This window comes from Cryptomeria japonica, chromosome 5, assembly GCF_030272615.1.
Source record: "Cryptomeria japonica chromosome 5, Sugi_1.0, whole genome shotgun sequence".
Lineage (NCBI taxonomy): Eukaryota > Viridiplantae > Streptophyta > Pinopsida > Cupressales > Cupressaceae > Cryptomeria > Cryptomeria japonica.
In genome coordinates, this window is record NC_081409.1 from 865,263,104 (window position 1) to 865,281,266 (window position 18,163).

The 18,163-nt window shown below is 34.4% G+C and overlaps 1 protein-coding gene across 1 annotated transcript; it reads right to left on the reverse strand.

Moving 5' to 3' along the window:
- Positions 1 to 537: 537 nt before the first annotated feature.
- On the reverse strand, positions 538 to 2,978 carry LOC131876259 (probable disease resistance protein At1g61300). The gene is made up of 2 exons (XM_059221160.1): positions 2,456 to 2,978; positions 538 to 2,354 (listed from the first exon to the last, which is right to left on the reverse strand). The coding sequence occupies exons 1-2, from the start codon at positions 2,976 to 2,978 to the stop codon at positions 538 to 540; spliced, it is 2,340 nt and encodes a 779-aa protein (XP_059077143.1).
- Between the last annotated feature and the right edge of the window lie 15,185 nt (positions 2,979 to 18,163).

The following is an 18,163-nucleotide window of genomic DNA, read 5'->3' on the forward strand; positions in this document are numbered from 1 at the left end:
GGCACTAATTTTGTTTAGGATATGGTGGCTTCATTTTGGGATGTTATCTTCTTCATTGGTTCCTACAAGCTTCTCTCAAGCTTCCTTTATATCTAATGCGATTGATGATGTAATCTGGGGTTTTATTTGGGTTGCCTATGGGTTATTGTAATGCGTAGATAGGCTTTTGTTCTCTTGAGAAATAGTGAAGGGTTTTCTTACTGGTTCTTTCCCTTCAGTGCTCATTGAACGAGACACCATGTAAAAAACATAAAGATTTAATATAATTTCAGTGGCTCATCCACTTTTATCAAAAAATAAATAAAAATTAACAAGACACTTATTGAAATGAATTAATTCTAACATAATCTATAACAAAGAATTGTCAAATCACAATGATAAATTTGTAATATATAATGTTATATAAAACACAAAAATAAAAACATTAAGTAGAAACCTTTTTTTTCCAATTACATATATTATTCTGAAATAATATACAATTTATATTTGAACATAATATTAAAATTATTTATATACCACTATTTTGAATGAAATAATTCAAAACAAATAAAATCGATTAATGCCAGCAAAAAGCTGAAACATCTCACTACACCAAAATTCACCGTAATAAAAATGTTCACTCTGCTGAAGAATATCATGGTAGCGCTCTTCTGATGTTTGAGTTTCTATCATAGATAATGTTATTGTTTGCACCTTAATCTTTGTCTTGATAAAGTTTTCTTCCTCTGCCATCACAAATAGAACCTTTGAACAACCATACACTCTTATCTTCTCTACACTCTTCAAATTCCAATAACACTGTGGTAGCCTCTGCAATGCCTCACACTTCATTATTGTCAATGTTTTAAGTGAAGGCAGTGCTCCTTCTTCCACTATTGGCAGCTGCTCTAGCTTCCTCAGCTTCACCACTGAAAATACCTCCAACTTAGGAAATCCCCCCTGCTTGCCAAATTCCTCTGGAAACTTCTCAATGTTGGGGCACTTAACGATATGCAGGTGCTTTAGACTTGGAAGATTGTGCAAGTTAGGTAGTTGTTTCAACATGCCACAATCGAACAAACTAAGATAACCCAGATTTTGAAATTCACAAAATGGATTTTCTATCTGGAGTAACTGAGGACATGTTAATAAAAGTTTTCTCAATTTTGACATGGAAATTATGTCTTGTGGTAGGCTTTCCATACCCGTCAGATGCATACATAGATATTCCACCTGCTTCATGGTTCCCAACATTCCTTCCTGAATTATCTCACCATTATTATGAAGCCCCAACCTTTTGAGTTTGTTTAGGGTGCACAAATCACTAATTGGAAGTCGATCCCTTCTGCACTTGTTCCACTGTATATTTGAAGAAGAAAATGCATCCAGGTACTCCAGGGACATAAGGCGTGAGATCCCATAAGGCATGCACTGCAGATGTTTGCAGAAACTAACGTCCAACAGTTTTAGAGAAGTCAACTTAGAAAAGCCGGACGGGAGTTGTGTAATATCAGATCGATAAAGATCTAATATTTGTAGGTTTCTAAGAGCAGTGACAGAGCTGGGCAATCTCTTGAGTGCCACAAAGGATAACCCGAGGTAAACTAAACGCTTCAAACATCCCATGTTTTGTGGCAACGACTGGAGGGCAGTCCGTGACAAATCCAGGACCCTAAGAGCGGTCATACTCCCAATCACTTCTGTTGGAATTTCCATCAAAGAAGGATTGGAAGAGAGTAGCAGGAAGCGGATATAAGGAGCTCGGAATTCTTTAGGAACCCTAGTCAAACTGTTGTCTTCTAAAGAAATTCTGATATGTCCTGCACAATCGACTATAGGAAACTCCTGTAAGCCTTTGCTTGCCTGGAAGAAGCATTTTTCTTCCTTCTCAGCAATTTGTTGTGCTAAGTCATGCAGAACATCATGTACCCTGAAGCAGATTACATTTCCATCATAATCCTTCTGGATTGGTTTGATAAGGCATTGATCCGCTAACAGAATGACGTATGTGTCTCCGATTTGAAGAGGATCTCTCTCGGCCACCAACCCTTCTCCAATCCAGAAGTCAATCACATCATTAGAATAGATTACATGACCTTTTGAGAAAGCAGCAAGGCAGAGGAAGCACAACTGCAAGGAAATGCCATAGCCAGCCACGTCGGCCAAAGCATCGTAGCTTAGCCTTAACCTGCCGTAAAGAGAGCGTGTAACATCATTCTGCAACTTCTTGACTGCCAATTCCCATTCATTTGACAGAGTGACGCTTACCATTGCCTTCCCAATTACTTTGAGGGCTAACGGAAGGCCCCCACACTCCTTGCAGACACTAATCGCTATTTCTTGGTCAATGCTCATCGGCAAAATTCCACCGCTGTCTGGAAAAGCATAGAAAGAAAACAATCTCCAACCGTCATTCTCAGTCAAATCTTGCATTTCGATGAGTGATGAAGGCCGGACACCGACTGTGAGAGCACACTAGTAGTTCTGGATGTGGCAATGATGATGTTAGACTTGTGGTGTGGAGAATGAGGCACACACAGCTCCTCTAACAGCGAGGCTGCACTTGTTTCCCAAATATCATCTAAAAATAGGGCAAATTTGTGCTTTCTCATGCATTCATTCAACCAATTTTTCACATGATCTTCCTCTCTACTGTCCAATCTTTCATTTACTTGAACAGTTATTTGTTTCACAAGATCATCTCGGAGAGTATTGAAAGATGGATTCTGTGAAACAGTAAGCCAAAGCATCAAATCATTGCGGAAGAGACTCTGTACCTGGTCACCGTTGAAGACTCGTTTGAGTAACAGAGTCTTACCGGCCCCACCCTTCCCAACTAGTCCTAAACGAGACACATTTTTGTGCTGCTGTGAATTGATCAACTCCACAAGTTTGTTTGATTCAGAATCCTGTCCCACAATGACTGCCTCCTCAATATACTTCTTGTTGGAAGTGGCCGAATAAATGGATGGAAAGAGATCTCCAGATGCGCTGGCCATTGCTGAAGTAGTATGATTAAGATAATCCAATCTCTCTTTAATCTGCTCAAGCACCTGCCGATTCGCGACATATTGCTACAGTTGGTGCAGAAAAGCAACGGAAGGCGTGGAGGCTATATGCTTTTCTATATTGTCAATGAGGCGCCTGATCTTTCTACTCATTCTGTAACGAGAAAAGAGATGAAAGTGTGAGCGTACAGTGCAGTGCTGGGCCAAATCAGATGCTTCCTCCAGAAGGGCATTCAATTCGTTCAACCAGCTGTTGATTGTGGAGGGCAAAGGATGGTGAGGTGACGTACTCATTTTGCCAGAGTTCAAAGCTTTTCGATACTCCTGCAATTCCACATTCATTGCTTGAATTCTGGGAAGCAGAAGTTTGAGGGCATCCAACTCTTTCTTGCATCGGATGGCAATGTTGATGTGATGGATTATCTGATCCCCAGCCAACTGAATGGCATAACCAGCAAATCCAGTGATGAAGCCAGGGTCACCCATTTTGGGGGCACCTTCCAAGAAAATTGAAATTCTAATGAAAGCGTTTTTTCATCAGAACACAAGAAATATAGAAAAATAGCAGTGAAAGCTTTGGTGAGAGAAGCAGACTAATCTGATGGCTTGTATGAAAGGCAAACGCTATGAAATGCTATTAAAATTTAATTTATAGCTCCATAGAGACTTGAATAGCTTTTCAACATTTTATATTTCATTTCACTTACGGAAATGGATAAATATCTTACTTAGTAAACATAGAAAATTAGGTGCTTTCACCAGGCAAAGCATTTTACACTACCTTTTGGAGTAAAGCAAATTCAATTTGACAACTTTCACATGTTTTACTTTCACTATTTCAAATTCAATGGAGGTATCTCAAAACCTGTAAGGATCAGAACAAGGACAAGGAAGTAAGCAAGGAAGGTAATTCATACTAGAAAGATGATAGAAATTTCTACCCGAGGAGAGAACTAGATGGCTATCAGAATGATAATTTTGGAAAAGATGATAGAAGACAAGACAAGAGAGTGTTTAGAAGAACTTGCTATAAGTATGGAGGAGAAGGACGTCGTGATTTCGAATGTAAGAAGACAGAGAATATCGAGAGAATAGCAGTGGTGGAAGAAAGCCCCATTGGATCAGCTAATAAACCAGAAGATGGAGAACTATTGATGATGAGGAGAGCTTTGTGTCATACCGGAGGAGATGAAGAGCCCTTGTAGAGGAAGAATTTATTCAAGACTAGATGTAAGGTATCCGATAAGTGATGTAAAGTTATTATTGATAGTGGTAGTTCAAATAATCTTATTTTAGAAGAGATGGTGAATAAGTTGAATTTGAAAAGATTGAAACAGCCTAAGCCTTATCAGATAGCATGGATTCAAGATGATCATAAGTGTTAGTAAGTGAGAAATGTTAGGTGAAATTAAAAATTGGGAGTTATCATGATGAAGTCTTGTGTGATATTATGCCTATGGATATTTGTCACCTTTTGTTGGGTAGACCTTGGCAATTTAATAGACAGGCAATACATGATGGGATGAAGAATACATACACTATTATGGCCAATGGGATGAAGCAAACCTTGTTGCCCTTGGATGAGCCTTTGAAGAGTGAAGTCTGTACGAATGCTAGAATTTGTTTGGTGGATAGAAGGAAAGTCTTGGATGGAATGAGACATGAGAATGTGTGTTTTTCTTTAGTTCCTAAGAAGATTGAGAATACGGAGCATGAAGAAGAACAACCGAAAGAGATAAAAGAGTTGTTGAAAGATAATGAATACATCATATCAGATAATGTGCCTAATGGATTACCACCTATGAGAAGTATCAGTCATTGCATAGACTTGGTTCCCAAAGCTAGTTTGCCTAACAAAGCTACACACTAAATGACACTGACAGAAAATGAAGAGTTGAATAGACACAATGATGGATTTTTCCCCAAGAACATTGACCAAGAAATAGAGAGGTGTATTTGCAAGGAGTTTGGAGGGCTTCCATTAGCCATAAAGATAGTTCGGCAGGCAATAGCAGACGTCTCTCAGTCAAATGAATGGGAATTCGCACTCCAGAGGTTGCAAAAGGATGTTACACACTCCCTTTCAAGAAAGTTAAGATTAAGCTCTGACGCTTTAGCCGACTTGGGGGGCTACAAAATTTCCTTGTAGTTGTGCTTCCTTTACCTCGCTGCTTTCTCAGAAGATGAAGTCATTCATATTGCACTTGCTACTAGGTACTGGACTGGAGAAGGGTTAGTAGTCGGGTCGGATCCTCTCCAAATTGGAGAGTTATACATCAATTTTTTAGTGGGCCAATGCCTTATCGAACCAATTATGAAGGATTACGACAGAAACATGCTCAATTTCAGGGTGCATGATGTATTGCACCACTTTTTAGCACACGAAATTGCTGAAAAGGAAGAAAAATGCTTCTTTCAGACATGCAGAGGTTTAGGAGAGTTTCCAACTGATGTCTGTGGGGGAGACATCAAAATTTTTGTAAGGAACAATAGTTTGACAAAGGTTCCAAAGGCATTCAAAACTCCCCATATCTGCTACTTGCTACTGGCTAGTAATACTTCTTTGACATAAATTCCAAAGGAATTAATTGGAAGTATGACCACTCTCAAGGTCCTCGATTTGTCATGAACTGCCCTGTAGTTTTTGCCAAAAAACATAGGACGTTTGAAGCATTTATTTTGCCTTAGATTATGTTGTGTGCCAATCAAGAAACTGCCTTACACTATCACAAACCTTAGAACCCTTCAAGTATTAGATCTTTATCAATCTGATATTACGCAACTCCCATCCAGCATTTCTAAATTAGCTTCCCTAAAACTTTTGAATCTTGCTTCTTGTCCAAGCCTACAGTGCATGCCTTATGGGATCTCACACCTTATGTCTTTGAAGTAGCTGAATGTAGGTGGATCTAGAAATATAGTGTAATGCCTGGCCAGGAAACCCCAAAGGGATTAAGCCATAACACAAGAATAGAGTGCAATAATTTTTTTAAAAAAAGTTACACCACATTAAGATACAACAAGATATCAAAGATTCAGATTACATAGCGGAAGACATCAACTAACACCTAAAGAGTTTCCCAACGAGATTACTTAAATATCACAATTCACTTAACTCACACAATTAATCCAATAAGCTGATTATCTTTAAAACGAGATAATTCTTAACTAAGGATAATTTCTTTCAAAAGATGGAAATATAAATCACATGCTAATGTTTATCCATTATGATTCATTCATACTTTACATTCAAGCTTTTCATTAAAATATAAGCCATGCATCTACTATTCTAACACACTAGAATTTTATCATAAACATATGAGATATTTCCATGCGTATTTAATTTCCTTAACAACAACTGAATAGATTCCACTACTCTAAGTTACATTCTTTCACAATCCAATTTATTGCATTTTTAAAAGACGATTGCATACATGCATCTACGATAAGTCTCATCTAAACCACTTATGCATTTGATCAAAATGGCATTCATACATGCTAACACTAAACATGAAATATAAGAAATGAAAGCATCACATAACACCAAGATGATCTCGGAGTTCACCCCTAAAGGGCTACATCTCCAGGTTTGCTCAACTGCAAGACCCCTCTGATAATTAATAAAGTTAAGTATACATGAGGTTCTCATAATTTACAATCCTGCCATCAAGGTGAAACATAATCAATATACAAACGACCGCATTGGTCAATTAATACATAAACGATCCTTGAAAAGGAAAGGATCCAGCTGAACATAATCAAAGCTCATACAAAGGTCCAGGAGAGCATCCACAAAACTGAGTCATCACCACCCAAGGTCTAACATGAAACCAAGTACTCACAAGGGTATAGACAAAAGGACGACCCACAAAGGTACTCCTATCAGACAATACAACAACACACTAGTGAACATAGGGACAAGCGTCATCACACAACCTGGTATGGTTGCCATGACAGGTCTTCATAGGTTCCAGCCCCATACACTGGGTTATCCTGGCAACCTAATCCGAGTCTCCAGCCCATCCAAGCCTCATGTGGACCCACACACCCTCTCGTGAAGACAAGGATGATGGTTTGCCATTTCAGGCCTTCTCATAGCATGTTGAGTCTGTGTTAGCACTCATCCCATGGGTGAGGCACAATTATCTTACTTAGAGATTAACATCCTAATCTACTGTTAGGTTATCACTTATTAGACTCACTTTTGAAGGGTTACCCAACAACCACTTTGGGCGCGGCCCCCAATCGAAAGCCACTTTCCCATATGACACTAGACTATACTCAGACGAACTCAAAAACCAAGGAATAGACATGGTCAGACGAACAGAGTTCAAAAAGGAGGGAACATCCATTTGGTCAAACGTGACTCAAAAGGGGTACACTTACTGACGGTACTCTAACTAGAGACCTGACCAACCATGGCCAACACGAATCATCATTCGACACCCACACAAAGGATATGACCAATTATGACACTACCACAAAACAACAGTCAACTCGGAACCGAGGACTGAAACAAGTACCCCAAATCAATCCATACGATAGGGTCCTATCAGATAAAGCACGACTTTGCATTACATAGGCAAAAGCGAATACAAAAATTAAACTCGCATAGGTAATATTCAGCAAATACAATCTTTTCCGAATTGATCTAAACGTTAAAAGTCGATCAAGTTTTCTACATGATCAATATTAGATTGTAGTTATCTACCTCATCTAGGTATAGGTTGTTCTTGGTTTTCTAACTCTCTAAGGTTCATAGCATCGAACACACATAAAAGCCATAATGAGTTCTTAAACCAATTTCACATTCATAAAATCAGACAACCATTAACCAATTAAATAAGATATTTAATCTCCAATTAAAACATCATTGACATACTGGTTCAAAACCAATCTCTACAGTTTCATATTTTCCAAGCCCAGTTACACTATACGGATCAAGGAAACATAAATATATACGAAATCCAAATTAAGATAATCATTTCCAAAATCCAAAAATTACTTCCTTACGCACATATAGAAGAATCCAAAATTAACTACTAATTAATGAATATATTTATTAATCCACGATTAATTAAATATAACAAATTAATAATTAATAATGAGATTAACATATTAAGTATTTAATTAGAAAAATATTCATTAATAATAAAATAAAATTTGAGCATTAATTAATGTACACTTTCCATTATACAAATAATTAATAACAAATTAATCATAGTTTATTACTTAACAAATATTTAATCATAATTAAAAATAAACTTAATTAAAAATACATTTATTATAATATTAAATTATAATATATATATATATTTTTTTTAATTTAAAAAAAAAACATATAAAAAAAGAAAACACGTTACTATTTTTTTGAAAACCAAAAATCATATAATAAGGGGAGGGAGGGTACCCATGTGGAACCCCACGTGGGCCCCCCCTTGGGAGCTCACGCTACCCAAGGTAGCACTGCTACCAAATGGTAGCAAGCGGTTGCCATGGGCAGCGCTGCTACCATTTGGTAGCAGTCTGCTACCATGGTAGCAAGCTACCTCCCGCGTGGTGGGGGTTTGTGCCCTGCCACGTGGGTACACAGTTTTGATTTGCCATGAAAATCAGTTTGGTATGAAATATGTTTTGGTTTCATTTTTTTATTTTATTTTATTTTTTGATGGGTATTCTTCCTTCCAAACACAAATGGGTTTCAAACACCCAAAACAAATTGAGGAATATCAAAACCCCAAATAAATTTTTTCAACAAGAATCCATATATGGGCAAAAAGAACCATTTTTAACACAATGATTCAACTGTTTTTGCAAGAACACCAGTCATATGCATAGTTTTAAAATCACATATCCAAATTAAATCTAAAATCAATTTGAAAGCTTGATTTTTTTAACAACAAACATTTTTCTTTCAACCACAAACCATTTCTTTGGTAACAAGGAAGACAAATAAGGTAATTCCTACCTCCATACGCATTCCTGGAAGAGATTTGAAGGAGAGCCCAACCTGCAAGCTCCAAAAACCATCTTCCTCCCAAAACCCCCAAATTTCCTCCAAAATATTTTTCCAAAATTATATTTTTCTCCAAAAAAAATTCCATCCCCGAAATTTCCAAAAGTCTAGGTTATATGGGAAAGGTTGACCAGAAAATTTCATTTTTGGAATTAAATTTTTTATTTAAAATAATTCACAAAAATGATTCTGTTAAACTATATCAACAAATTAAACTTGCCTTTCAAATTTAAAATTGATTTTCTAAATTAATTAAATTTAACCTTTCCATTTCAAAAATGCCAAGAAGATAAAATTAATTCTATTTCAATTAAAATTAGATCTTTCTTTTCTTAGGCATAAACATAATACATTTAATATTTAAATTTAACCATTTAGTTGAACTTGCTCCCAATTTAAATCGAGCAATTCAAATTAACGATAAATCACATAAAGAAATCCTGTTTAATTTAGTCCATTAATCTTTAATGCACAAACACATATTTAATCAAATTAAATACTAAGGACTATTTACTCAATTTAACCATACACAACAAACATGCAAACCAAGAAGGTCAAGCAGACAGACGACTCGCAAACCCAACCAAAAGGGAATACTGATGACGATTGATGATGCTCACTTGAGCACGACTATGGTCAACTAGGGTCTTACGACCACCTAATCCAACTCTAAGGATTAAATAGGTACACTCAAACCTGCAAATCCAAGTGAAGACTAACCTCGCACTCATGCGGCGTTGTACCTAAAATCTCCTACAACCAAGAGTCATACATGCATACATATATAAACTTAATGAAAGCATTAGCCCAATATTAATACCATGAAATAGGAACACTAAGCAACTTGCATACAACTAGTGTGAAAACCACATTAACAGATATGCACTAAATCAATACATCTGACTATAATCATTATATTATGATAAACTAACTAAGATAAAACTCAGATTAAAAATTGATTAGGGCAGGGGTACTACATTTAGCTTGGAATGCATGGAGAAGAGGTCAGCTTTCAATTAAGGATTTGGGTACCCTAAACCAACTAAAATGGTTGGCACTTACATATAATGGTGAAATAATTTGAGAAGGAATTTTGGGAACCATGAAGCAGATGCAACATATACATTTGTATCTCACAAATATGGAAAGGCTACCTCATGACATGACTACCATGTAAAAATTGAAGACAATCTATCTAGTATGTCCTCACTTACACCATATAGAGAATTCAATTTGTGGATTTCAATATCTGGGCTACATTAGATTGTGCAGCTATGACATGTTGAACCAACTACCTCCATTGCAAAAGCTCAAGAATCTTAAGAACCTAGAGATCATTAAGTGCCCTAACATAGAGAAGTTACCAGAAGAATTTGGCAAGGGAGGAGCGTTTCTCAAGCTAGAGGCTTTAATAATGGTAGAGGTGGAGAAGATAGAGTAGCTACCAATAGTGGAAGGAGGAGCCCTGCCATCACTCAAAATATTGACAATAATGAAGTGTGAGGCATTGCAAAGGATACCACAATGTTATTGGAATTTGATGAGTGTAGAGAAGATAAGAGTGTATGGTTGTTCAAAGGTTTTACTTGTTATTGCAGAAGAATAAAACTTTATCAAGACAAAGAGTAAGGTTCAAACAACAACATTATCTACCACAGAAACTGAAACATCTGAAAAATGCTACTATGATATCCTTCGTCATGGTGAACATTTTTATTATGGTGAATTTTGGTTCAGCGATATGTTTCAGTTTTTAGATGAAATTAATCATTTTTTGTCTTTATACATTTTGTGTTAAAATAGGTATATAAATATATATCATTATAATACCGAATACAAAATTTTAATATTATGTTGAAAATAATTTTTATATATTATAGATTTATTATTGTAGTGTTTGTTTTCATTTGTCCAATTTTTAGTTCCTCCAAGGATAAGATACTATTGCATTCATTGAATTTTTATTTTAAATTAGTTTAATCAATGAATGAACATAATTAAAAAAATCATGAAAAATTCTATAGTTTCAATTTAATTTGTATTTTATATGATTATAAAAAAATACTATTTTTTCGTCTTTTTATTGTTTTGTGTAGGTTAAAAAGTTATTTTTTCTCAAAAAAAAAAGTGATATCTATTACTGCTTCTGGATTTGATTGTGACTTTTTTTGCATCAACATTTCAAATCACACATTGTGATCCATCATCAGGATGTTTAGACAATGACATGATAAGAAAGAAGGTAAATTGCAGACTAAGACAAGCTCAAGGCAGTATATGAAGGTTTCGGTAGAGAGAAAGACCCAAATACTCTCAAATTTTTATTTCTAATGACATCACTCTCATATCTTTACTGTATATTAGTTTGGTGCTACCATAAAATGAGAGAAATGTGAAAGGCAAGGCAACAACAATAATTTTGAATTTATTTTAAACATTTCACATTAAAAAAAGTGCATGCCATCTTAAGGCAAATCATTTACTCCTCAACTTTATTAAATAATTGTTTTCACATGATACATTAATAGAGATTTTCTCTTATCTCGGTACCATTTTGTCCTAAGGATAAAGTTAGATGCCCATTTTTATTCTATATTAAAACTAGACAAATACTAAAAAATATATTAAAATTGACAAACAAAAATGCATAAATATTAATTGCATATAAGAAATATTTTATTGAAAGTGCACCCGTTTCTAATTTAAAATTCTATATGATTTAAATAGTGTGAAATATAAATTATGTTTTAGATAAAATCAAATTTTCCTTCGCAAACTTAATCCTCAAATTCAAAACACCAATCCTAAATTGAAATCTTGAACGAACTTTTACACAACCCTAAACTTTATGTTATGAAATTTGCAATACTAAACTTCTACATGATTAGATTGAGAACCCTAGAAGGCAAGAATCCCCAATTTCCTTTTCCTTTTGTCCAAACGCGTAGATACTTCTATTATCGATTGCTTACAAGTCGCTACTAAATTTAATAATACAAATGAAATGTGGCGAATTTTCATGTGAAGATTTAATTTGGTATGACCGAATACTCTTGAAAATAAAGTTATTTTACCCTGTACATTGTCGATTACAATAGAATTGACCCTTTTCATGAAGAGTGAGAAGGTTTTGAATGGATTATAGGCTCAGTAACGTGCGAGGAATGGTCTGCGATAAATGAGGAAGAGATTTTTTTTAAAATGAGAACATTCATGGTGACTCATAATAATCCAAATTCTTAAAAAATATCTCTCTTAGGTTAAAGAATAAAGTGCAATGTGAACTTGACGGATGAGTCAAAGTCGAAATAAACTGCAATATGAATATTGATAGATGAGTTATGTCAAAAATAAATTGATAAATTGTGATATAAACTTTCATAAATGAGTCAAGTTTAAATAATTGACATGTGAACTATGATCAATGAGTCAAGTCAAAAATAAATTGTAATATGACTATTGATCATGATAGGTGAATCAAGTCTAAAATAAACTGCGATGAATCAAGCTGAAAATAAACTCTCATGTGAACACTTACTGATGAGTCAAGTCCAAAATAAAATGTGATTGGAACATTGACCAATGAGTCAAGTCAAAAATAAACTCCGATGTGAACATTGACAAAAGAGTCAAGTAAAAAATAAACTAGGATCTAAACACTTACCAATTTGTAAAGTAAAAAATAAATTGTGATGTGAACATTGACTAATGAGTCAAGTCAAAAACTAACTATGATGTGAACACTAATGAAAGAGTCAAGTTCCAAATAAATCACAATTTTTACATTGACCAATGAGTCAAGTCCAAAATAAACTACAATGTGAACATTTACAATAAGTCAATTCGAAACTGTGGAAGCATGCAATAAGCAATGGACACCTTTATTGTCGAATTGTGTGTAGTTTTCTATGAACTTTAATAATGAAAATAAAAGGTTCTAAAATTATTTTTATAACATTTAATTTGATTTGGCCAAAGAGTCTGAAATAGGTATCCAAGATCATCATAAGAGTTTATGCATGGCTTTAAATGGTGTAATTTTGTTAGTAATTGTACAAATAACCAATAATAAGTTTTATATTGGAATTCCTTAGTTGCACGTGCAATAGTGAAGGTTTGAAGATGTTCTTTGTTCCACTATGAAAAAAATTGTATTCCATTCCTTCTCATGGGATAGAACTATGAAATAGAGAAAGTGTTACATTGAATAAAGTGAAGGTCATTGCCTAATTAGAGCCTAACTAGCTACTATGCATTATGTTAGGTGACATTTTATACGCTTGAACTCCCCCATGCATCCAATGTCCAAGAATATAACTAGAGGGAATCAAAATTCTGATTCCCCAACTCTAGTAAGGGGGTATATTTTCATTATTTCTATTATATTGTGTTTAGTTAGGATTTAGGCAATATTTATTGTTAAATACATAAATGATTTTAATGAAATTTTTTTTAATAAATTTTAATTGAGGATTTATTTTAAACTTAACTTTATTTAATATATTCAATTTTAATAAATTTTTAACGATGTTATGTTTGTTGTCATCAAGATTCAAAATTGTATTTGGGTGTTATTGTTGGGAATGAGATCTCTCATGCATATTTTTTTTCTAGTTCATAGTTCTATTGAGTCAACAGTGTTTGCCCATCTTTTGAATCAACTCAACATTGATATTTTAAGTGGTGTAATGGTGAAATTTGCATAGGTATTTACATGTTAATTCCTACTTATCTTTTAGACTCATTTGATAGAATAGCTTAATTATGGAATTACAAATTAAAAAGTAGTGCAATGTTATATGGAGTTGGGATAATTACTTGAACCATCACTAATTCATACTCTGAAACTTTCACATGAATTTACTCTTATCTCATCTATATTTACCCATATTTCAATATATTTGATATTTATTACCCCCTATGTCTAGAAATACATTTTGACAATTAAATTTGGTATTCCCTCATATTAGGTCAATTCTCTAGTATAGGATCCAAATCCACAAAATTGATCCTTGAATTTCAAATATTTGATTTTAAAACTTGTTGGTTCCCCACCATCTTATTCCCTCCATGATCTAACTTGATAAATATTTCAATTACTAGCTCCTTCTCTATTAAAATGTCATATCTAATAAATAATTTATTCGTTCATTTAATTGAGAGGAGTTTTAGTTATATGATAAAAACTTCTTATCAACTATGATTTGAGACAATCTTGCAATTCTCTAGTCTAAGTTATTCTTGGTTTGAGAGATGTTTTCCCTAAAATTAGTGAAGGAGCAAGATCATAAAGTAGGGCCTTATAATCTCAATGGACATAAGTTTATTTGATAGCTACACATGTTATTTAGAAAATAATAAGTTGACTTAAGACCCATATTTGATCACAAGGATTCATGGTACAAATGATATTTCCATTATCTACCCTCCTAAACTAGAAGATTTTTTTTCCATGCATTCTAATGCTACCCAACTAAATTTGAGCTAGCTAAATTAATTGTAGAGTTGGTTTCATCTATTTAGATAGTGTTATTTCCAACTATCCAATATTTGTGGAAACCATTCCTTTTTATTAGTTTTGTGTCATGTTGATGCCACTAATTCCTATATTCGTGATAAATACAACAATATACATAGAAAATAAATTTGATACAATTATTTGCCTATCCAACTCTGAAAGAAAAAAGTGTAGAAAATCCATTTCATAATCTACTTCTAATAGCTTAAAGTTAATTAGTTATATCATTTTGTCCATTACACAAATATGTTTCAACAAAAATATGAAAATTTTCAATAAATCATAAGAAATTTTGTTGTCTCATCATTTCCCCCTCTGTTTGAAGGCAAGTCTTGTAATCATGGCATAAATCTTGTCTCCTATTTGTTGGTTGATTTTTTATTCTAATATAGGTTACTACAATCATAATTCCCCATTATGTATGTGGCCTAGGTTCATGGGGTTTTGTGACCTTATGTGGCAATGATTTGATCCTATCATTTTTATAATCTATGTGTGGAAGTTGGCCCCTAAGTAGTCCAAGTTGGAGAAGGCATGAATAGGAGAGGAGGTTAGAACCCTATTTGTATCCATGTCTACTCTTGTCTCTGAATGTACTAGATAAGGGAGTGAGCTCTCTATAGACTCCAATTTAATATAGAGCTAGCCAAACAATAAACCTTGCTAGTAGAATTCATGCGTCCTCTTGTTCAAGGGTACTCTTAAAATATGTTTTTAGGAAATATTGGAAATTTCAAAATCATATAGTGGGTTATGGAAGATTCTCATAGTTTTCCATTTCAAAAATTATTCTTAAAAAAAGAGACCATAAATATTGGAGGGATGATGGAAGGAGACGAGATCTACTTACCTAACATAGTTAACTACCCTACTATTGGCTTTCACTTTTTTGTTTGTAAGTCTATAGTTTCTCATCATAGCTATATAAATTTTGTTTAATTAGTTTTTGCTTTCCTATTGCTTAGACCATGGCGAACTTATATTAATTGAGCCATGCTTTTAGCAAGGGTAATTTGTGGCCATGGAGAAGACACTTAAATGCTATCATTTAAAGTGGAAGGAGAAATACACATCTACTACTATAGAGATAAAATAGAGATATACAATAATAAAAAGTTTATTTGAATTTAAATCAATTTATATATTTCAATTCAAATTTACTAGTTTAAATATTTCAATTGAATTTACTAGTTTAAATATTTCAATTTAAATTTACTAATAATGACTGATTGCATAGCAAATACATAATATTTACTCACGAAAATTTTGGTATTACATATAAATGAAATAAAAAAATTAACAGGTTTGATGACAAGAAAAAATATATTAAACATGGTAGAAAATGAAATTTCCATGTTACCAATACTACCTAGAAGCCTTTCGATGGCAAGAAAAAGTGTTGCAATATCCCTAAATTCGAAGTAAAAAATTTACCCCTAAATTCAATGTCCATGATTTTTTTCTATTCAAACATTTCTGACCCATTCGCTGGAAGCACGAAAATTAGTACCCAGGAAAGTTTTAAAGCACGGGCGTCGAATCTGTTTTGCAATATTTCTCCCATATTTTCTCAAACATGGCTTTCAGATGTTGTCTAGTCAAGCAGAGAGAGCCGCAAAAGTCTGTTTAGTGGATGAAAAAGTCACAAACGTAATAGTGATTAAATTGAGGGAGTCAATATTAGGTAAGAATTTGATATATCTCAAATTGGATTGATCAAGATTGACAATTATTATACATTTTGACTTTAACCAAAGAAGAAACTCTTAAAATAATCGACAGTCGTGAATAAATTGCGGGAATCAAAATTATGTAAGAATACTGATATAAAATCTGCCTTTGAGAGAGTTGTATTATGCCTTCAGCTTGTGACCGTGACGACATGCTCACGGACGGATGATCCGCGTGGTTATTTTATAAGTTCTTTCTACACTTTCCTATGTAACAAAGATTGGTGTCTAATGAGGTCTCTGTAGGACTACTAATTAATAGCATCTCAGAGGAACCAACACATTAGCCTGCTTCTCTGGCAGGAGCTTTAGCTACTATTTGGCTGCATTTCCTTCGCTTTCCCTCAGAAATAGACTTTCAGTAGAATTCCAATTTTCTTTCTAAGGTAGCCCCAAAATGGGTGATCCTGGCTTCATCCCTGGAATGATTGGTTTCACCATTCATTTGGCTGCAAGTCAGGTTATTCAATACATCAATATTGCCATCAGATGTAGGAAAGAGTTGGATGCCCTCAAGGTCCTGCTTCTCAAAATTCAATTAATGAACATAGAAAAGCTTTGAACTGTGGCAAACTGAACACATCCTCTCACCCTTCTTTGCCTTTCATGGTAAATAGTTGGTTGAACGAATTGGATGCTCTTCTGGAGGAAGCATCTGATTTGACACAGCACTGCATTGTACCCTCATACTCTCATCTCTTTTCTCGTTACACAATGAGCAGAAAGATTAGGAAACTCACTCAGAGCTTCCACGCCTTCCGTTGCTTTTCTGCATCAACATGTATTTGAGCAGATTAAAGAGAGGATGGATTCTCTTAATCTGCATCCTTCAGCACTTGCCGGTACATCTGGAGATCTCTTTCCATCTACTTCTTCAGCTCCTCCTACACGAAGTACATTGTGGAGGCTCTTATCGTCGGACAAGATTCTGCATCAAGTAGAATTAAGGATCTGATTGATTTAGAGAAGCACAAAAACGTCTCTCTTTTTGGTGTGAGAAAAATAACAAGTGCATAAAATTTGCAAAGAAGAAAAATAGCACATAACACACAGAGTTACGTGGAAAAACCTGGTATACATATACCAGTAAAAAGCCACGGGCAAATTTTGTCTTTTATATTGATTCTCAGGAATTACAGAGTTACAACAATCTCAAAGCCATTTAGACCTTTTTTCTCAAAGGAGGAAGAGCTACTCTATATACATACAAATTTGAGAAACTTAATGAAATAATTAAGTTCTCAAATTTGCCACCTCTAACTCTTCGAATGCCACCACTATAGTTATATTATTGACTAAGCCTATATGTGGCTCTCAATTGTCTACAAGGTTGACACATATAGAGTCAAACTTGATTCTCTTATGAATCACTTAATAATTTACTAAGTCAACACAACTGAGTTGCAGAGTCCTAGTTGGAGACAACTTACTAAATATAGTAAGTATGACTCACACAACTACATGTATGACACATACAGGAGCAAAGTCCTAATTGAAGACAACTTGTATGACACATATGGAAGAAAAGTCCTAATTGACTTCACATTCCAACATTCTCCCACTTGAAGTCAAATTTCAAACTCATGAATAATTCCTCTACTGAAAGACCATTGCCAATGTTACCTATCATCACATAATCTGCAGACCAAGAGAAGTTCTGCACCAAATAAACTTCTCTCCACTAATAGGTTTCGTCATAATATATGTAGGGCTTACATCAGTGTGAATCTAGACTAAAGAGATCTGCCCTTGTTCCACCACTTCACGAACAAAGTGGTATTGAATATCAATATGCTTTGCTCTAGAATAGTAAGCCGAGTTTTGTGCTAAGTGTAAAGCACTTTGACTGTCACAATGCAGTACCATGTTATCTTTCTTCACTTGCAATTCACCCAAAAGTCTATAAAGCCAA